Source organism: Sminthopsis crassicaudata, chromosome 1, assembly GCF_048593235.1.
Source record: "Sminthopsis crassicaudata isolate SCR6 chromosome 1, ASM4859323v1, whole genome shotgun sequence".
Classification (NCBI taxonomy): domain Eukaryota; kingdom Metazoa; phylum Chordata; class Mammalia; order Dasyuromorphia; family Dasyuridae; genus Sminthopsis; species Sminthopsis crassicaudata.
Window position 1 is genome coordinate 432,303,746 of NC_133617.1, and position 23,162 is coordinate 432,326,907.

The 23,162-nt window shown below is 34.3% G+C and overlaps 1 protein-coding gene across 3 annotated transcripts in view; it reads right to left on the reverse strand.

Moving 5' to 3' along the window:
- Window positions 1-8,399: 8,399 nt before the first annotated feature.
- The window catches only part of LITAF (lipopolysaccharide induced TNF factor), a 46,074-nt gene continuing 31,311 nt past the window's right edge, over window positions 8,400-23,162 (reverse strand). For 2 of the 3 annotated variants that reach the window (XM_074280557.1, XM_074280556.1), the window contains exons 2-4: window positions 17,835-18,071; window positions 14,559-14,715; window positions 8,400-10,832 (exon numbers count right to left, since the gene is read on the reverse strand). In XM_074280557.1, coding sequence (XP_074136658.1) covers window positions 10,724-10,832; window positions 14,559-14,715; window positions 17,835-18,066 — 498 coding nt within the window. In that variant the 5' untranslated portion in view covers window positions 18,067-18,071 and the 3' untranslated portion in view covers window positions 8,400-10,723. Of the gene's footprint in view, window positions 10,833-14,558; window positions 14,716-17,834; window positions 18,072-18,214; window positions 18,370-23,162 lie in introns of those variants that run through there. The other variant, XM_074280555.1, reaches the window with a different exon arrangement.

The window sequence follows — 23,162 nt, forward strand, 5'->3', positions numbered from 1 at the left end:
GGAAGCTTTGTGGTACAGTGGTCGCAATGTTGGAAATTAGGACAGGAAAACTTGAGTTTAAGTCCTCACTCCAAAACATATTAGCCAAGTCACCTCTTTTAGTTTCCTTGTCAAGAGAAAAAGGGGGGAGGGGGAATATTAATCCCTGCCTCATTTCTATAAGAATCAAATAAAAATGTGTATAAAATGCTTTATAAATCATATATTATGTTGCATAAATGCATTATTTTTATCATGTAAATGATAGTTTTATAATTAGAACTGTTTTGCTTTCCATTTATCCAAGATTCAAATATATTTACATAGCTAACTGGTTTTTCCCTCATCTCCCATAAAAAGCATCTCTGCCCCTTCATGAATGTTTAAGGTGGGAAAGACATTTCAAATCTGTGAAGGGTGGGTTTAAGAGGGTTCTTTGTTTTTCTTAGTCTTAAAATATAATATGGAGGTCACCACCATCTGTCTCCATGTGTTACCAATCCTGCTGTTAAACTAATTGATACTTATCCTTCCTTTGGTAGGCAAGGCTAGCACCTTAGGACTAAAAATAACTTGGTCTTGTGGCATTACATATATTGTGTGAATTTTATCCTGTGTATCAAAACCCACCTTAACCAGTTTCTAGGAGCAAATACTTATCCACTGTATATCCATTGTTTTCCAATGTATTAATTGATTTTACTAGGGATTTTCCTTTTTTCTTTAAAAAAAAAAAAAACATTATCATAAGGGATAGCAGTTTGGAAGACTGAGAGGGAATACAAAGGGAAATGTAGGTAACATAAATACAAAAGAAATCAAAATATTAAAAAAAAAATTTAGTCTACCTATTTTAATGCCAGAAAATTTTATTCTTCATGGAACATAAGTATTTATTTTGTGATATCAATTAATCAAGTTGCATGTGTGGCACTCAAAGACAGCAGTGGTGTCTGTGTGGGCATATAACAAAATAAGTTTTGTGGAGAATTCTTTCGCATTCAAAAACTTCAGAACACTAATCAGTGCAAGGACCAATAATGGCTTCAAAGACCTGATGGTGGAGTATGTCTCTTGTAAAAATAGTCAGGATATTATAAACCAGAATGTTACCCACAATATCCTTTCATGATTACACCACTCTAAGTGCAAAAGGAGGAGTGAATTTTCAGCCTATGGCTAATGTGTCTTTTTTTTATACTTAGTTCTTAGAAGGGGAGGGCTCTGTTGGGTGTAGCAGAGTCATTGGGCAGTGACAGCAATATAAAAGAAGCATGAATAAAACATTTTAAAAGGAAAAAGTCTTTGACCATTGAATACCACCCAATACAAATGAGGCATTGCAAATGCTTCTATGAAGTATACTTTGTCATGTTGCATTTTGTGTATGGAAAAGGAGGGAAAGATCCTGCAGAGTTCAATGGAACATAGCAAATGACTAGTGATCTTCTAATGAATTGCCTTTATTAAAAGAATAAGCTATTTATCATTTTCAACTATACAAATGCTGATCCCCATTTCTCTCCTTTATGTTGGATTATTACACAACATCAGATAATTATGAAAATAAGGATCCATTTTTAATATAGTAAAGACTCAAGTGATTCTGTCAACAAATTTAAGTGCTGGTTATACACTGGCAATCATGTAAAGCAAGCAAGCAACAAACATTTATTAAGCACTGAGGAGCAAAGAAAGGCAGAAAACATCCACCTTCAAGAAGCTAACATTCTAGTGGGTGACAAATATGAATATAATTGTTTACATGCAAAGATATATACAGAAAAAATGAAAGGTAATCTTTGAGAGGAAAATACTAGCAGTCACAGGGATGAGAAAGGTTTCTGGCAGAAGGCAAGATCTGTGCTCAGTTTTATAGAAAGCCAATGAAACAAAAGGCTTGGGGGGAGGGGGAAGTAGAGATGGGGGGACACAAAAGGAGCTGAAAAATCAGTTTGGGTCAAGAGATGAAAAAGCTATCACTGTACCTGCCGTAAAGAATGAGGACAGAAGATTTGAGATAGTTACTAATTACTGGTAGTGGTAGTCATAATGGTAAAATGGTAAAACACAAGACTGCCTTTGGGCAAATATTTAACATTTGAGACTGCAAATTTCTGTGAGAGCTAAATTAGAGAGGTGGCTGAATTTGGATAGCTTTTCAGGTGCAGTTTTGAACTAAATTACTTAAATATTTGAAAATGAAAGAGAAATTATATCAGCTTTATCACTCAAATTATTTGAGCCAATTTTAAAATATCAATGACTACCAGGTGCCAAACTAGGAATCAGGGCAAGGTTTGAAACAGTGAAGAGAGTGTCATCTCAATAATTCTGATCCAGGCAAAGATCAACCATTTCCAAAAATGAATGCTGAAACATTCCACCCACTTCCTAATATGGGGATGATGGACTCAAGATGGAGAAATATATTTTTTTCAGATATAGCAAATGTAAAAATTTGCTTAGCGTGACTATATTTTTTAAGAATTTTTTTCTCTTTTAATCTTACCCCTGTAAGATAGAGAAAATCTATTTTTATTCATTGAAAAATGTTTAAATTTTTTTTTTTTTACAAATAGATGATATTCAACTTTTCCCTAAAATAGGCAACTATTAATATGAAAATTATCATGAACAAAATGTATTTCCTACACACAAATAGTTTACTTCTCTAGATGGACGCAGCTTGGCAGAAGCTGATTCTAAGATCAAACTGATCCAGATGTGATCCACTTATATGTGGAACGGACCCACAATGACAGGAGTAGTGTACCTAACAAGTCAAAGAAAATTAATGCTTTAAGTGAAGTGAGAACAACCAGAACATTGTACATAGCAACAGCAAGATTATATGATGATCAATCCTGATGAATGTGGCTCTTTTCAATATGAGGTGATTCAGGGCAATTCCAATGATCTTGTGATGAAGAGAACTACCTGCACCCAGAGAGAGAACTATGGGAACTGAATGTGGATCACAACAGTATTTTTACTTTTTTGTTGTAGTTTGCTTGCATTTTTTTCTTTCTCAATTTTTCCCCTTTTTATCTGATTTTTCTTGTGCAGCATCATGATTGACATATACTGGATTGCCTGCTGTCTAGGGAAGGGGGTGGGGGAAGGAAAGGAAAAAAATTTGGAATAGGCATGAATGTGGAAAATTATCTATGCATATGTTTGAAAATAAAAAGCTTCAAAGAACATTTTAAAAAGTAATACTCAATAGAATTAAAAATTAAGGCTATAAGGGACTTGTTATTCTTAACTTGGAATCACAGGTGTATAAGAGCTTTTCCCTTTTGATTCATACACATACATAAACCACAAAGTTCAGAAGCTTGACCATCACATATAAAATTAAGAACTGATTTGATATAGGTAATAGGATGAAAACAAAACAAAGAGAGGAAACTCTTACTATGCAGGAAACCAAATTGACACAACCAAGTACAGCTTCAAAACTGAAGGGAGGAGGGATGGGGAATCATTAATATTTACCATCTTACTCCAATGTTCAAAAGCATTTGAAGCTGAAAAATTTAGGACTGGCTATAGCTAGAAACATTGAATAATAGATGCTAGGTGGTGCAGTGCATAGTTCCAGATCTGGAGTCAGGAAGATTGTGTGATCTTGGGTGAGTCATTTAACCCTGTTTGCCACAGTTTCCTCATCTGTAAAATGAGCTGGAGAAGGAAATGGCAAACTACTCCGATCTCTTTGCCAAGAAAACCCAAAAAAAGGTCACAAAGACTCAGTTAAAAATAACTGAACAAGGTCAACAATAGCTGGAAAAATAAAAATCTCTTTGAATCCAATTGTATAATGGATTATATTTTAATGACAAAATAAAAATGTGCTCTGTATGCAATTAGGTAGCACAGTGGATAGTGCTGTACCTGTAGTGAGGAAGTCCTGTGTTCAAATCCAGCCTCAAACATTTAACAGCTGTGTCACCCTGGGCAAATAGGTTAACTTCTTTTTGCTTCCCTTTCCTCAACAGTGGAATGGGAATGATAATAACCTCCCTCCCAGAATTATTTTGTGGCTCAAATCAAGTATCTGTAAAGCATTTATCAAGCACAGAGCCTGTCAACATAAAATAGATGTTTAATAAATTCTTTTCTTCTTCTTCTGGAAGCTACTGTTTTAACATCACCAAAATATGTACATTATACAATATTAAATGCTCAGCCATGAAAAGAAAACAAAGAATTTCTGCCCCTTCTCACAGTCAATGAAACTTTTTCTAACTTTTCAATTTTAGAAATTAATAAAGTTGGTCATAAAAAACTGGTGTTTCATATAAACATATTTGTATGCAACACAAACCACTCAATTATGATAAGGTATAGGCCAAGAATCATTACAGTTTCTCAAGATCTGCAGTTATCGCCTAAGCCTGGACCCTACTCAAATGCCCTCTGTATCAATCAAGTGCCCACATGATTCTTTTTCCAAACACCCCATTTACTTCCCTTCCCAATCCCTTCTCGTAGAAATCTCACAGAGACCTTTGAAAATAATCTGCAAAACCTATAGCTCCTTCTAAATTTCTAAATGCTAAATTAAATATATAGTATTAAAAAGGAACTCGCTACATTGAAATTATTTTTAAAAAATTTACACATTTGCAAATCCCAGCTTAATTCCAGATCTAAATTGAGACAGTTAACTTTTCAGTGGCTTTCACAAGTCAACCACATGGTTATACTTCAAACTGTCAGGCAGGACTCTGGAATCCTTTGAAATCTGTATGCAAAAAATTCTCCCTTGATCTTGCATTGTTTTTTTTTTTTTTCTGTACATACAGTGCAGACACACAGAAAGACAAGTTTTCTCAATATAGTGTAGAACCTCCACTTAAAACCTGTTACCTATTACTTATACATAACCTTGGGGAAGCTTTTTAATATCTCATTTTGAATGAATAAAAAAGCGCTTACTATGTACTACTCACTGTGCAAAGCATTTAGGGATCTGATACAGAAGAGCCAGATCCTGCTCTCAAAGAGTTTATATTCTAATAGGGGAAGACAACACATGTATAGAAGTAGGGTTATTTAATGGAACCTTAGGGAGATTAAACTATCATTTTTCTTATCTGTAAAAAAAGGGGTTGGGGTTAGATGACCCCTAAAAGTTTCTTCATACTCTTCATCTGTAAAGCTGTGATGGGAATCTTTATTTCTATTTTGTAAAATGTTTCCTTTTTCCAGAAGTCCTTATTTATCTTGCAGTAAAGTTAGCAGTCTCCTATAATGATCCTGGATCTAAAGGAATGTTCACTTACACTGTATATACCACAGAAGGAAAATAGAGTGAATTACATTTTTGTTAATGGCATAGATTTAGAGCAGGAAGGAACTTAGACTTACAACTTCAAAGGCAATGGGGAGATGACGAATGATAAATAATCTTGGTACATTTGTGACTAACCATCAAGGTATTTGTTTCAAAAGCACATGGCCAAATTATTAGACAGAATACAGGTGTTTATCTGGATTCAGACTTGTAAGAATATATATAACTACTTATTGGAAACAAAGTCATTCTTGATAATTCCCTCCCAGTGTAACATACAAAAAGGCAACATTCCCTAAATTTGGCAAAGCCAAGATGGGGTTATGAAAATGATATCATTCAAATACTTCCAATTTATGTCATTTCAATTTAACAAATGTTTAAATACCATCAACAACATTCAAGAACTGAGTGTGCTAGGCTAGGTGTTGAGAAGAGATTTGTTATTGTTGAATCATTTAATTGTGTCCAACTTTTCATGACCCATGGATCATCTAACCTACATTATCTCTTGAAGTCTATCAAAGTTCATGCTTGTTGCTTCCCTGACATCTCTTCTCACCCTCTGCTGTTCCTTTCTCCTTTTGCCTTCAATCTTTTGCAACTCAGGGTTTTTGTTTTTTGTTTTTTTTTCCCCAATGAATCCTGTCCTCTCAATATGTAACAGAAGTGTTTAAGCTTTCTGAATTAGTGTTTTTAAGTATTGGCTGATTTGATCTCTTTGCTATTCAAGGAACTTTCAAAAATCTATTCCAGCACTACAATTCAAAAATGTCACTTCTGCAGCGTTCAGCTTTCCTTGGAGTCCAACTCTCACAGCCACACATTACTATTGGAAAAAGCATAGCTTTGATTACATGGTTCTTCATCAGCAAGGTGGTGCAGCTGTTTTTTACTATGCTGTCCAGATTTGTCATAGCTTTCTTTCAAAGAAGTAAACGTCTTTTAATTTCATGAATGCACTTTAATGGCTGCAAAGACCTTTGAGCCCAAGAACATAAAATTTGACAATGCTTCTATTTATTTGTCTATCAGGAATAGAACCAAATGATATAACAATAATTATTATAAATAATTTATAAATTTAAATGTATAAATATCATTATAAATGAATTTTATTGTATAAATGTTACATAAATGAAATTATAAATAAAATTTTAACATTTATATAGAATAAAGATTTTAAAGAATTTTATAAATATTATCTCACTTGATCTGCCCAGCAATCCTGGAAGGTCAATGTTGCTGTTATTATTTCTATTCCATAGATAAGGAAACTGAAGCAGACAGAAGTTACTTACCTACGATCACACAATTGAAGCCTGTTTTGAATTCAAGTCTTCCTGATTCCAGTTTCAGTGATTTATGTTCTATGTCACCTAGCTGAAAGAAAAGTCCTTGCTTTCAAAGAGCTTACAATCTAGCAGAGATCTAAACATTCCAGAGGAATTTTTTCTGGCCAAGGAAAGTCAATAAAGATCACAAGGAGAAGGCAATTATTCAGATGAAGGATGGGCATCATGTCATTTAATAGATAAGAGGGAAGACAGAATTTTAAAAGGCTTAGAAGCTGGGAACTCCAGGATTTATTTAAAGTATAAAATTCGGAGTGTAATTTGGTTGGATCAAAGGACATGTGACAATTAGTATGAGTCATAAAATTGAGTTGGAGCTACAATGTAAAGTGAATTCCTGTTAAGAATATTGGACTTTGTTCAGTAAGCAATGAGGAGTCATAAAACTGGATGATCTGGAGTGGAATGAGTAGAAAAAACAAATGAAACCATAAAAGAACAGTGTAGCTACATAATATAGACTCAGTCGACTTATCTTGTCATAAATTCCAATCATAAAAATTCATTTATTTTATTCCTTAGAAAGAGAGAAAATGAACTCCCTAAATTATTTGTAGGCATTTTATAATCACCATCTGAAGGAACAGAAACACATGCTTAGTAGCAGTAGAATACCTGGGGAATATAATCAGGTACTTAAGATACACAGAAGTCAAAAGGCAAGATCAATGCATATTTATGAAAAAGGCAGTTTTCAATGTCAGCACAAGGAGCTCCAAAAATAAGATAATCCATGATCTGTTAATCACTGTTACAAGGTGAAAGATGCATTTTTAAAAATGAGACAATTGAGCCCCAACACCTGTATTTCCAGCAGTGTTCTCTTTATTCCTGTCTTTGTGTTTTGATGAGACCTATTCATGCTTCATGCAGTCCTGAACCATGTCTGCTACAGATTGAATGCTTAATAAATGTTTGACAAAATTTTAGAGCCATTTTCCAAGAGCATTACAAAAAGATATGAAATGAACTAACTTCTTTCTTGAAGAGCATAAAGGGATTGGATGAATGAATAAATCAAGAACTGGATGAAATTTAAAAATTCTTCAAAGGCTTTGAATGCTTTCTTTAAAAACATTACTTAAAAATTATTTTTTGGTAATATTAGCTCTCTCTTTTATAGATAAGCTTAGATGTGATTTTCAAATCCATCATTTTCCTGACAAAAACAAAAATCCAAACAGAAGTGACTACTTTTAGACATTTCCATTAACACAGAGATAAGTTTAGTAAAATTCAAAATAAAAACTTTTTTGTAAATAATATGCACATGTTGAAATTCATTTGTAATATTCATACAGTGAAGGAGATTTCAGTCCATTAAATTCTAGCTATATTTTAACCCTCCATGCAATAAGCTGCCCCTGAAAAGAGGACTATAATGTAGCTTTAGCTTTTCTAAATGACTCTGTAACAAATTGAAGAATGTATATGTTCACAATATTAACTCAAAAAGTCCCTGTTGCTATAGAATTGATTTTCCCAGGCTATATTATGAATGGCTACAGTAAAAATTGAACACTTTCCATGAAAAATGAATGCGGTGCAAATAGATACCTATGTAATGATAATTTTTAAAATACTACAACTATACAACTTTGTTATAGGCACACTGGCATTTTTAGCCTGAAATGAACTAAAATCTTCTTTAGAGTACAAATGTATTTAAAACTCTTTATACTATTAAATCCATTGCTTGCAAATTATCCAAGTACTTCTAAACATGACAAATTAACAAATGTGAGCTTTGCACAAGATAATGGAATTTCCTAAAATGCATCCAATTTTATTTTTTAATTACGTACATTATACATTTTGCCATCTACAAAATGCATTTTCATGCACAATGCAAAGTGCCTGAATTACAGAATTTGCATATATTAATTTCAACAATAGCCTGAGACCATTTTACATATCACTTGAACAAAACAGCTAGAAACACAGCATCTTACTTTCTTTACAACAAAGAAAGAATTCTAAACACACCTGTCATTAGTAAGCAATGATTTTTAAAACCATAAATTATAAATGTTTCAACAACAACACAAACTGCATCGAGATGAGGTTCCTTAATTTCCTGAACCCTTCCATATGACTGTATACTTAGGTAAAAGCAAATGAATGATTAGCAGTGTACAAGTGTATCTCTTAGATATGCTATTTTCCTCTTGGCACCAACAAAAGCCTCAGTTAATGATCAAACAAACCATATTTTGTTGGAAGTATAATCATACTTTTATTTTTCTATACATTTAATTTATAATATAAAAGCTCTGGTTTGATTTTGCTATCATTGAGATAAAATATGATAAATAGGCTAATCATCAGATTTGATGCACTGAGCATGTGCATCTCATAATCATCTATATTGACTTTAAGGGTACACTGTCAGAGATCCAGTTACACCATTGGTTGATAAAAAGTTGGGCTTTTGGGGGGGGAGAGAAGGAAGGGAAAGCAACAGCTGCAATGTAATATAAAACCTTTCCTAAACCCACAAGAAGACTTTTATAAAAGGGGTACCAAGTAAATCAAAGACTTAATAAAAAAGTCAAAAGTACAGTAAATAAAAGTCAAAGTGCTCCAAGAGAGCCATATACTTTTCAACAACCTTATTTTAGAAACAAGATGCAATTTTATGCACATTTGAAGAAAATAAGCATAACTTTTACAAATTTTAACCAATGGATAGCTTTCTTCTAGCATTTTAGGGCTAATTTTAGACATATTATCCAGATATTTCCTTTGCTTTCAATGAATACTGAATGAGGGACTCTTGAAACCAAAGTCCTGTTTGTCTGTTGATTTCAAACACAATGCAGTTCTTTAACCATGACATCTCTGAATCTTCACAGTCATGTCTTATAATACATTGAAACTAATTTGATTTGTGAAAATAAGACTAAACTCCAGACTCCTTAAGTTCACAGGATTTCCTACAATATGCACGTTTTTGGAAAAGAGGTTCCAAAAATAAGATCTACCTACAAATCAAAGCCATGTTTTCACATTTAAAAAAAAACCAAAACCAAAAACCCTCAGAATCCAAAAGTTTTTAATTTTTAAAATTATTATTGTGGAAGTTGTTCAGAATTGCAATGAGCCAAATTAAAGGCAGCAGAGTTGTGTTTTTGATTTGTGTATTTGTTTTTAATAAAATGGGATGCCATACTGGCATATGTAAGAATGACGTCATTCCCCAGAATTAGTCAAGATGGGCTGATAAACATTTCCTTTGAAGTCATTTACAAAGGCAAGTCAATACAAAAGTAAATTTCGTCAAACAAACAAACAAACTAACTAACTCAGTTGCTAACAAAATTAATGGATCATAGGGATACTTCACGTGCTAAAGTCTGGCCACTCAACTATAACTGAGGAAATAGAGAACTATAAGGAAGAAATTCTAATTTGGACAAGCTTTCATGAACTCATAGAAATGTATCTGGGTAGCAAGCACCTTGTATTTAGAATTACCATATTACCACCTCCCCCCCTTTAAAAAAAAAACAATAAAAAAGTTAAAGTGAATTTTTGTGCTCATAAAAAGTCCCTAATTGAATGGTATCTGAGACTAGCACCTTCTAAGTTCTCTAAACTAAGATTCTGCTCCATGGAGGAGCAAAGTGTAGGCACTATGGAGTGATGCAGTCTCTTTCTGGCTATCACAAAACCTAGGCAGCCCACAACTTTTATGTAAAGACCCTCAGCAAAGGTGCTAATAGAGGAGGCAGAAGGGGTCTGCCTGCCAATCAATAATCACCAAATGAAATCTTAAATAAGACAGCAATCAGTCAAAGACAAGATGACTTTGGTGCATACATAGGCAAACTACACTTAAACTAATGTCCCTGTATGTCCTTTCAAGTCCTCCACGCAGTATCTTCATAAGTTTGGAGGTTGGGGAAGAAGGGGAAGCATTAGTTTGGATTTTGGTTTGTTTTTTCTCCTTTAAATGCACCAGTGGAAAAATCCGATCACCAAAAAGGAGGAGACCATCACCAGTGGTGGTCTTGGTGAAGTTTCTGAAGGACTTGAAAAGCCATAAAACCTTTCTGGCAGATTCATCTCATTTGCCTTGGTCCTACAAACGCTTATAGGTACCAAGAAGAGCTTTGCAATTGGGGCAATAGTGATCAACATCCTGAAGAGCATCCACACAAAATGGAATGAAACAGCAACCAGCAACACATCTAGAAGAAAAGAAAAAAAAAAGTCTTGATTTATCAGCCATGGGATTTTTCCTACAAGCTGTCTTAGACATAAACTATAACAACCAAGACTACCTCTATCTCAATTTGTCTATGGAAAACCAGAACAGTATTGCTTATAAAAACAAAGGTTCTTAATTTTGCTTGTGTTATGAACCCCCTTTAGGATCTAGTGAAGTCTAATGACCCCTTTAGAAGAGTTATTTTTGAGAGAATGGTTTTAAAATGCATAAATAGATAAGAATGCATAGCAAAATTATGTGATGATCAATTCTGATGGATATGGTTCTTCTCAATAATGAGACGATTCAAGACAGTTCCAATGATCCCAGAGAGAGGACTATGGGAACTGAGTGTGGATCACAACATAACATTTTCACTTCTTTTATTATTGTTTGCTTGAATTTTATTTTCTTTCTTTTTTGATCTGATTTTTCTTGTGCAGCAAGATAATTGTATAAATGTGTATCCCTATAGTAGATTTACATATTTTTTTTTTACCATGTTTAACATATATTGGATTACTTGCCATTTGGGGGGGGGGGAGAATTGGAACACAAGGGTCAATGGTAAAAAATTATCCTTGCATATGTTTCAAAAATAACAAGTGGCAATAAATAAATCACACACACACACACACACACACACACACACACACACACACACACACACTGAGAAATCTGTTGATTTGAAGTATAATTTTTTACACATACACACACTCAAGTGCTCATTTGCACAAAGCCAAACTCATAGGCCTCAGGTTAAGAATCTCTGGGTAAAACATTGTACACACTAATGCAAGATTATGTGATGATTCAAGCCAATTCCAATAAACTTGGGATCGAAAATGCCATCTCTATCCAGAAAGAGAACTATAGAGACTGAACATGGATCAAAGCATAGTAATTTTTACCTTTTATTGTTTGTTTACTTTTTATTCCTTGTGGTTTTTTCCTATTTTGGTCTGATTTTTCTTATGTAACATGACAAATATGGAAATATGTTTTAAAGACTTAAAGCAAAATGTATTTACTAAAAAAAAAAAAAAAAAAAAAAAAAAAAAAAAAGACAAAGCAGATTGTGCTCTTGGGAAGGAAGGAGAAAAAAATTAGAACACAAAGTCTTCTTCATGTATTTGAAAAAATAAAACACTACTGAGGAAAAAAAATTAAAAAAAAAAAATCCCTGGGTAAAAGAGTTCAATAAATGTATTGACAATGTCTGTTATGAAATAAATCTATAAACAATACCAGAGAGAGGGGGGTGAAATTTTTTCTATTGTTGTACATCTGCATGTTCTATGTAATTTATATAATCTCAGAGAAATGACTGGGGTATTGAGGGGAGTTAAAAGCTTATAACTGTTAAAAGTGGGTTTTGAACCCAGCTCTTTCTGCCATATCTCTATCCACTATGTCAAAATTCCCTTTTTAAAATCTTACATAACTTACCAGGGATTATTAATAGAGACAAGACCTGTTAAGTCAATTCAAACCAACAAGTATTTAATAAAGGCCTAAAACTTATAGGCACTGCCCTCAGGGAGCTTACTTTCTACTCCTAGCCTTATCAGAAACACTAAAGCAAAACATTGCTAAAATAAATATTTTTAAAAGTGATGCTAATTAGACTAGAAAGGAGTTGCTTACTATTTCTAAGAAGCACTCTTAGGTTAGAGGAAAAACAGCCAAAAAGACTTCAATGTGAGTTCATGCTTAACCCCTTTGACACCTACAAGATCTAAGATCATTCTTTGCCAATCAAGTCATTCTCTGAATCTCAAGTTTCTTTATAAATGGGAAGAGCATTTGTATCTTCTACTGAAAACGATGTCATGAAACTTAAAAATACTATAATAAGTACTTTGTAACCTTAGGAAGCTATAAATATAAATTATTATCTTCATATAAATACCATTTAAATATAAATAAGTCTTTAGGCTTTACTAGACTGCTAACAGGGTCCATAACACAAACAAATACTAATTAAGAATTATATTTTTGTTTTACAGCAATAAATCTAACCCCTCACCCCTCAAAAAAATCTCTCTTAATTGAGTTTAGTTTTCATGTCCGTTTATCATTTTTCTTAAGGAGATAATTTAGCTAATAAACTTTTCAAAGTTAAGAATATATGGGGCCACTGTTTTGCATTTTCCTTCTTTCTAAGATTAAAATGGTCTTTGATGCTGAGGCTTAAAAAGGATGTTTAGCATTTTCTTCCTAAGGAATTCCAAACATGCAATCAACAGTATAGTATAAATGGGTGAAAGGAATAGTAAATCAGGGGCCAGGAAATCTAGTGGGGTGTGTGTGTGTGTGTGTGTGTGTGTGTGTGTGTGTGTGTGTGTGTGTGTGTGTGTGTGTGTGTGTGTTTGACAGAGACAGAAAGACATAAGAAAAAGAAAGAGGAAAAAAAAAGAGAGACAAAGGTAGAGAAACTGAGACACTTTATGCATGTTATGGCATCTTCATTTGGAGACAGGAAAAGGAATACTATTCATATCCTTTATCTGCTTCATAAATAATGAAGAAAAATGAGCTAACATATGTAAGATTGTTTGAGGCTTTTTTGAAGAAAAGGCATATGGGTTACTCTTTTATATAAGGAAAAACTGAAACATGAGGTAACTAAATACATGAATAGCCCAAAGTCATTTAAGTTTCACATGTAGCCAAGGAATTAAGTGAAGCTACTTTTCCCTGCTTTGAGAGTAAAACAAAACTTTTCAAAACACTCTCAAAAACCAGTAATGACCATTTTTTGAACACTATTTAATCCAGACAGATTTTATGCATCCATCTAAGTTAATGGGAGAAAAAAGTTTAATTCATAATAGAGCAAAAATGTTTTGAAGATATTAATATAAAAGTATTTTAAACATAAATTTATGCTCCAAACTTCCACTGTGATGAAAGGCAGTATGGATATAGTGGATAACAAGTTGGCCTCAAAGTCAGAAAGAGCTGGATTCATGTTAGTAAGAGCTAGAGACAATTCAATGGCATAGCAATCTTCAATTTCAATTGAACTCCTTATAGGGAGTTCCCCTTCACTCATGAAATCACAGACTCAGACATATAAAGGGTGTCCCAAAAATTTCCCCCCAAAAAGTTTTAATAGCTTAAAGTTGAAGTAAGACCTTTTTCGACACCCTGCATATGTTTAAGTGAATACCGTCATTCAGGCCACAAAAATATTCCCCAAATTCCAAAGTCAAAAATAAATTCTCTAGGGCAAGAGCTGTTAAGCAAAGTGTGTGTGTAATGGTCCCTTTAGCAATTCTCAGAATAATGTTTTTATAACACAGACTTCAAAAGAAACCAATTGTTTTGAAATAGTTATCAATAGATCAAATATAGTTATCTAAATTTTTTTTTTTTTTTAACATCACAGATCCCAGATCAGGAACTCTTGTTCTAAGGATAATACTCAGCATAATAAAAACGACTAATACTTGCTTCAAAATGTAGTTGAGTAATTTTACCAAGAAAGCAAAAGAAATGATGAAATCCAGACTTCCTAATTATTTCACATTTGAAGAACAACAACTATGATGTACAATATCTGTAGCAGAGGTGACCAGGAGAACCCAAGAGAAGTTTGTCCTGAACAAAGGACCAGAAAAGTCTCTGTGCATCTCCAGGTTCTCCTGGTTGCCAGAATGTCAATTTCCTGTGATAAGACCCTAAACATTTAACACCTTACCCCAGCAGGCAAAGGCTGCCACAAGAAAGCCAAGTTAGAGCTCCTGCATTATAAGTGAGTCGGGTCACTATCATCTTATTACATGAGGGACAGCACATCTGGACAGGGCGGTCAAAGAAGGCGACAGCTGGCTGCACATACACAGTCTGAACTGCAACTGGTTAGAAAAAGAGAGAAATGATTTGTCAAGGATGATTATCAAAAATTCAGAACTTAATTTGTCTGCCAGTCATACTAAAACATGTTTGTCACACCACAGTTGGAAACTAATTCTTAGCAAATCTTAGAGGTAAAGCAGGCAAATGCTTTTATTTAACTTTTATCATTATTGTTCCCATTTTGGAGATAAGGAAATTCGGCAGAGAAAGATAAAGTCACTTGCTCTGTGATAAGTTTAAGGAAGTGCTCATAAAGAGATAATGAATACATAAAATGTGAAAAGTGGAAGAATTATCAAAATAATAGTCACAACATCATAGGTCAAGAAGTGAAAGGAATCTCAGAGACATTTACTCAAATCTGTTCCTTTTACTGATAATGATAATGAGACTCAGGGAAGTCAAATGAGCTGCAGATGGTCATGTTGTCAATAATAGTCTATAATAAGGCTTCTTAAACTTTTCCCACTTGCAATTCCTTTTCACCAGAGAAACTTTACATAAACCTGTAAATATAGGTATACAAAATAGACATACAACTCAAACATTTATTGATAATAAATCATAATTTCATGACCCCCACATTCAATTACATGATCCTATATAGGGTTGTGATCCACAAATTAAGAAGCTTTGGTCTATAATGAGGTCGCTGATCCGTCATGATATCTGGTAAAATAATTTTTTTTTTAAATTTAAGAAGCCTTATAGAAATGCAATTAATTCTTATACTTCTTTTTTCTTTTCTTTTCTATTAGTCAATTGATAATGACTAAAAGGCAAAGTAGTAAACTTTAAAAAAAATCACATTTATCAACATTTACACAATCAATCCCCCCCCCCCCCAAATAACCCATTTACAGAGCACTCTCATCACACCTTAGAGTTTGGGGTCTGAGCTAGAGAAAGGTAATTGGAATGTTAAAATGCTGGTAGTTTTTTTCTAAACTGAAAAGAAGACAGAGAAGAAAAATTTATATACTCTTGGTTTTAGTTCTAACATTTAATCAAATAAAAATCCCTGAAGAAGAATCCATCTTCTCTCCCTTCTCCCCATCCCAAGAGACCCAAGCCTATCTGCTCTTCAGTGTCACAGCAAATGCTTTGTAACTGACATCAATTATTGTCAGGAAATTCTTTCATGTGATGTTAAATTGACTGACATTTCAATATCCAATATATGTGATGGAGACATGGGATCACAGCACCATAGGTTCAGAGATAAAAAATTGAAAGGGACCTCAATAACTCCTAAAACAAAAGGATCAAAATAATAATGAAAATAAATCTCCGTGAAGGAAAGAAAAATCAATCATTCAAAAACTATTTAGCTTTCTAGATATTTAGGATAATAGCATTAACAAAGAACAGAAAGGAACTTCAGGTGTAGTCATTTAAAAAATTTAATTTTATTTTAGCAATAATATAGATTTATATAATTTTTAAACATTAACACAGAGGGGAAAAGTACATACAGGCAATAATCATGGCCTAAAATAACAAAATTATTTTCCGGTTCCTTTCAAGGATGGAGTGTGGTATGGTGGTTAGCCGGCCAGCCTGGAATCTGGAAGACCTCCCTTTAGCTCATTTCTTTAAATATACACTCGCAGCCAAATGAGTCACTGAAACCTTTCAGTGCCCCGGGGCAACTCTCTAAAGCTATAAACAGCCAATCTGTATTATCTGTGGAGGGAGTTTCCATACTGGACATTCCCTCCCCTTTCCTCCCAGCCCCACCCTTAAAAAGAATTCATTTTAGCCTTAAGAGATAACAGACACTAGAAGGCTAGGGAAGTTAAAAATAGCAATTAAGAACTGTAACTGAACTGGCCTTAAATTTTAATTAATTACATATCCAAGACAGCTCAAATAAGATGGCAAGTGTAGAAGCAAATGAGGAGAGGGGATAAAGCAAATTTTCTCCAAGTGTACAATGCATGCTGGACTCCAGGGCTCCAGCTTACTCATTTCCAGGCCACAAATACTCCCAACCCTGTTTCTGTTTCAGGCCACATTGTAACCATAATTCATGGTGGCCCCTCCAACTGTCCTTCCCACCCCAAAGATTATCCTAGATACTCCAACAACAGGTTAAGCCCCTGTTATAGGCTGTAAAATCAGACCAAAGAGACAAACTCAATCTGTCCTCCTTCATATATTTTAGTAATATATAAATACAGAGTTCACAGGACTCTAATAATGAATGTTCAAGTCCCAGTAGCAACTCATAATGTCAAACAAATTATCCGGGGACATAACCAAAGAGACCAAATTCTTGAAAGAAAACTGTTGTTTCTAACATTGCAGGATAGATTATCTCCCCCCCAAAACCTGCATGTTTATTTTCTATATACCTTATATTTACTTATCAGTGAATATATTATCATACCTTCCAGTTGAATACAATAAGTTCCTTGACGGCAGTCTTACTTTTTTAAGTGTCTGGGCAAATTTTGCTGTTGTTGTTCAGTAGGATCTGATTCTTCCTGATCTCCATTTGAATTTGCAAACAAACAAATAAACAGTAATGGTTTGCCATTTTCTGATCCAGCTCATTTTACAGATGAGCAAACTGAGGTCAATGGGTGAAGTGACTTGACCAGTCATACAGTGAGTTAGTGTCAGGGGTCAGATTTGAACTTAGGAGATGAGGATCTATCCACTGCACCACCCAGATGCCTTATGACACATAGCTAAGTGCTTAATAAACTGACTGATTGATAGATTGTTTGATTAATAAATTCTAGGCCTAGACAAGTCACTTAACCCTGTTTGCATTAGTTTCCTCATCTTAGATTTCCTCATTTTTTTAATATAATAATATTTTTTAAAAATATATATATTATATACATATATATATTATATATAATTATATAAAATATATATTTTTATATAATAATGTTTGCATTAGATTTCCTCATCATGGGTGCGAGAGAGAAATGACCAACCATTCCAGTGTCTTTGCCAAGAAAACCCCATTTGGACACAAAAAGTGGAATACTACTGAAAATAACTAAGCAACAACAAAAAAACTTGAAGAAGGAAACTTTTTGGTTAAGGATGAAATGGAAAGAAAGGGTTGTAAAAAAAAAAAATGGTTAAGTCAATCACTTACTTGCATTAGGATTAGGAACTGGCAAAGGTTGTGAGTAGTATGCAGGAGGATTCATACCCTTCCCATCTGCTCCTGGTACTGCTCCTGGTACAGGCCCAGGAGGAGGAGTAGGAAAACCCCTGTTGATAGCCATCGTCTCTTCATAGGAAGGAGGGGCAGTTGGACCAGTTGATGCTCCTGGAACAACTTGATGTGGTCCTGGAACTTGATGATGTGGTCCTGGCGCAGACATTTTAACTAAAATAAAATCAGAAAAATTATTCTTTTATTTGACATATTTATTTCCTGCCTACTAGGTGTAGGACTCTGTTTTAAGCATTAATTAGGCCAGTGTAACAAATTTCTTACAAAACAGTAACTTTATTTTGACACTTCCCTACCTTGAAAGATCTTGATCCTGATCCTCCTCCTCTTCCACCAATTCTAGCTCTTCCTCCACCACCATACCATTTACCTACAATTGCTGCTTCAATTTCTTTCTCTTCATTCTTAATATCTTCCTTGTAATCTGGCTTCTGAGTTCAAACTAATACTAATAGTCTCTTAATTGCTAGATCCTTTTCTCAGTTCTCATGTGTTTGTTACATCACAGCAAAGAATCTTTCTCTTCCCCCGCCCCCTTCTCCTTCTCTTTGTCTCTCTCTCTCTCTCTCTTTCAAAAGGAACAGTCCTTAAACCTTCAATTAAGTGAAAGATTTAAGGTAATGGACGAAAAAAAATATACCATGATTTCCACTAATCCCTAACTTAATTTAGCATTTTCTTCATTATGAATATGGGCAACAATCAGCAGTAGTATCACTATTACCTCTGATTTTGCCATCAAAAGAAATTAGATATTTTCATATCATATTACAACTGAAAACAGACTGTATATATAATTTGAAATTCATGTTAACTTGCCAAAAACTACCCCATAGTTTAATGTGCTGATTCAGGCTAACACTATCTTTTAAAAATAAGATTTAATGTGAACATGCCTATATTTAAATATAGGGTTTTGCTATTTAATATGTTATTAAAGAAACATTTATTACCATACCACAATTTAAAAAATATCTTTATAAGTATATTTCGATATAATTCAGTTAGGTAGATAGCACAGTTAGTCCATCATCAGGCCTATCAACAGGAAGACCTGAGTTCAAATTTGCTCTCAGACACTTACTATGTGACCCTGAGCAAGTCACTTAAACCCTGTTTTCCTCAGTTTATTCAATTGTAAAATGTGAACGATAATAATAGCACTTATTTCCCAATGTTGTTATAAGGATAAAATGAGATAATAATTGTAAAGTTCTTAGTACAGTGCTTAGCACATAGTAGGCACCATATAAATGTTAGCTATTATTTACCTTGTAATCCTACATATTTCATGAGGCATTTAAAATCACTATTTTTTCTTTTTAATAGCAGTTTTTTGTTTTTCCAAATATATGCAAAGATAGTTTTAAACTTCTATCTTTGTAAAAACTTGTGTTCCAAATTTCTCCCCCTTCCCCTAAGACAGCAAGCAATCCAATGCAGGTTAAACATTTGCAATTCTTTCAAAATATTTCCACATTTATCATGCTGAATAAGAAAATTCAGATCAAGAGGGAGAAAAGTGAGAAAGAAAAAAACAAGAAAAAAACAAACATCAACAATAAAGGTGAAAACACTTTGTTGTGATGTACATTCGGTCTGCACAGTCCCCTCTCTGGATGCGAATGGTTCTTTCTATCACAAGCTAATTGGAATTGCTCTGAATCACCCCACTTGAAAAGAGCCACATTCATCATATTTGATCATCACATAATCTTGTTGCTCTGTACATTGTTCTCTTGGTTCTGCTCGCTTCACTCAGTGTCAGTTCATGTAAGTCTTTCCAGGCTTTTCTGAAACCAAATTGCTAGTATTTCTTACAAAACAGTAATATTCCATGACATTCTTATATCATAACTTATTCAGTCATTTCCCAGCTGATGGGTATCCACTCAGTAAAATCACTATTCTGAGAAGAGATCCATGAGGCAAAAAAGATTAACATGCCCTGTGGTTAAACCCCATGGGACTATTTTATCCTTATTGAGTTTTTTTGTGACATTGCTCTTTCTGTGTGTTTTCCTAGCTGACAACTCATAGTCTCTTTTGCTGTATCTTTCCCTAGATTTCCTTCCCCATCTGTAAGTAAATCCCCAAGGCTCTGTCCTGGGGCCTCTTCTTTTCTCACTTTACACTCTCAGTGTGTAAAGATCTGTTCAATTATCATCTGAGCAGATGCCTCAGATGTAGCCCTGATATATCTGTCAGGATCAACTCTTTCATCACCAGTGGCTTATTGGACACAAAAATCAAATATTTCTAGTTTTATGTCCTAGAGGCATCTGAGAATCATTACATGCACAACACCATTCTTTCTTCTCTGCAAACTCATCTTCCTCTTCTGGTTGTCCTTACTTCTATCAAAGACATTCCCTATCCTTCCCTAAATGAAGTTTGCAGTCTTGAAGTCATCCTTAACTCTTCACTGTCCACTACCTTAAATATCTACCTCACTAAATATAATCTACTCCACCAGGAGTCACCAAATCTGCATCCACCTCCACAATACTTCTTGCATCCTTTTCTCTCTATTCATACAATAACTATATTGGTTCAGGCTCTCCTCACTTCTTGATTGGATTGCTGCAACAGAAGCCTAATAGGTCTCCTTTTTCTCAAATTTTACCCCATCTTCCACACTGCTACTAAATGATTTTTCTAAATCAAAGATCTTACCATGTCACTTTCCTGCTCAAAAAAGTGGGAATAGGGAAAAGGATTGGACTTGTGATTTCAGTGATAACAGGGAAATTCCTAGAAGAGGAATCTCTCTCTACTAATATAAGTTGGCACCTTCCCCACAATTCACAGCTTTAAAGAGTTCCAAAGCACTATTGTTCATCCTTCATTCTCAAAGAGAATCAAAGACATCAGGAGAGTGGTGTCTTGACTGACAAATGAATTAGACAGAGCTGTGCAAAGTTACCAGTCTCACTCTCCCATCCAGTCACTGGAAGACCAGTGGCAATGGCCCTGGATGCGGAAGAAAAACTTGGTGTTTTTAAGCTAAGGTTTTTCCTCAGGTCTCAGTTTGTCTAAGGCAAAGTCATTCAGTCATTAAAGGCTAAATTAAAGAATGGAAGCAAAAAAAATGGTATTTTTTGCCTTCATAGAAGAATCAATCTGACAAGAAAAGTTAATGATAAATGTTGGAGGGGATGTGGAAAACTGGGACACTAATGCATTGTTGGTGGAGTTGTGAAAAGATTCAACCATTTTGGAGAACAATCTGGAACTATGCCCAAAAGGATATAAAACTGTACATGCCCTTTGATCCAGCAGTGCCATTACTGGATCTGTATACATGCCAAGGAAATCATAAAGGAGGGAAAAGGACCCACATGTGCAAAAATATTTGTAGCAGCTCTTTCTGTGGTAACAAAGAATTGGAAAATGAGTAAATGCCCATTAATAGAGGAATGGCTGAACAAGTTATGGTACATGAAGGTAATGGAATATTATTGCTCTATAAAAAATGATGAACAAGATGATTTTAGAAAGGCCTGAAAAGATTTACATGAACTGATGCTCAGCAAAACATGCAGAACCAGGAATACCTTGTATACAGTAACAGCAAGAACGTGCAATGATCAACTGTGAAAGACTTGGTTCTTTTCAGTGGTTCAGTGATTCAGAGCAATCCCAATAGACTTTGGACAGAAAATGCCATCTCCATCTGAAGAGATTGAATGTAAATCTATACATGCTAATGTTCACTTCTTTTTTCTGTTGTTTTTTTTTCCTGCCATGATTTTTCCATTTGGTTCTGATTTTTCTCTCCCAACATGATTCATAAAGAAATGTGTATTTATTTAAAAAAAAAAAAGTCAGTCTGGGAGACAAAGATCCTAGAGCACTGGAAGATTAATTGATACAGTCAGTATGTCAGAAGCAGGACTTGAAACTAAGGCTCAGAGGCCTGCTTTCTATCCACTACATCTTAATTAACAAGTATTTATTTACCTACCCTATGTCATTCACTGTTCTAGACAAAAAAAACAATAGTTCTTTCCTTCAAGAACTTATGAAAGCCCCAAGGACTGATTGTGTGTGTGTGTGTGTGTGTGTGTGTGTGTGTGTGTGTATACACACACACACACACACACACACACACACACACACACACATTTGAAGTGCTTTACAAGTCAGTTTCTGTTGGCCTATTTTTTAAGGATTAGAATATAGTATTCCTTTTCATTTGCTCTATATGGCTCAAACAAGTCTTCTTACTGTTCCTCACATTGACAATCACCACTCTATATCTTACCCAATCTATCCATTCCTGGAAAACATTCCCTCTCTCTCACACCTCTGCTTTTTCTTTCCATCATGACCTAGTTCTGGTATTCCTCACAAGAAGCCCCTCCTCATCTCTACAGCTATTACTGCCTTACCCCCAAAAAACATTAGATTTTATCTTGCATAGATTTATAAGTATCCATATTGTCCTGAAGACAAGGACAAATTCATTTTTGTGGGTTTTTTTCTCCTTAGAATAACAGTGTATTTGGAACTATGCCCACCAAAGAACTGTCAAACTATGCATACCCTTTGATCTAGTCTACTGGGTCTGTACCCCACATAAGCAAAAGTGTTTATATCAGCTCTTTTTGTGGTGGCAAAGAAACTGGAATTGAATGGATGCCCATCAGATGGAGAATGGCTGAATAAGTTATGGTATGTGAATATTATGGAATATTATTGTTCTGTAAGAATGATCAGCAGGATGATTTCAGAAAAGCCTGGAGAGACTTACATGAACTGATGCTAAGTGAAGGAAGCAGAACCAGGGAACATTGTACACATCAATAAAAGACTATGTGATGATAAACTGTTTTGGACTTGGCTCTTTTTAACAATGAGGTGATTCAGGCCAATTCCAATAGTCTTGTAAGAGCCATCTGCATCTAGAAAGAGAGGACTATGGGGATTAAATGTGGATCAGAACATAGTATTTTCATCATTTTTGTTGTTTGTTTGCTTTTTGTTTTCTTTGTACAGCATCATAATTGTGGAAATCTATATAGTAGAATTGCACATGTTTAACATATATTAGATTACTTGCTATCTGGGGAAGGGGGTGGGGGAAAAGCAGGGAAAAAATGGAACACAAAGTTTTGCAAGGGTGAATCTTGAAAACTATCTTTGCATATATTTTGAAACTAAAAGGCTATTTAAAAAAAGAATAATACTATATATTCTAGGTGCTTAATTAATACATGATGTCTCCCCTCAAGATCTGTT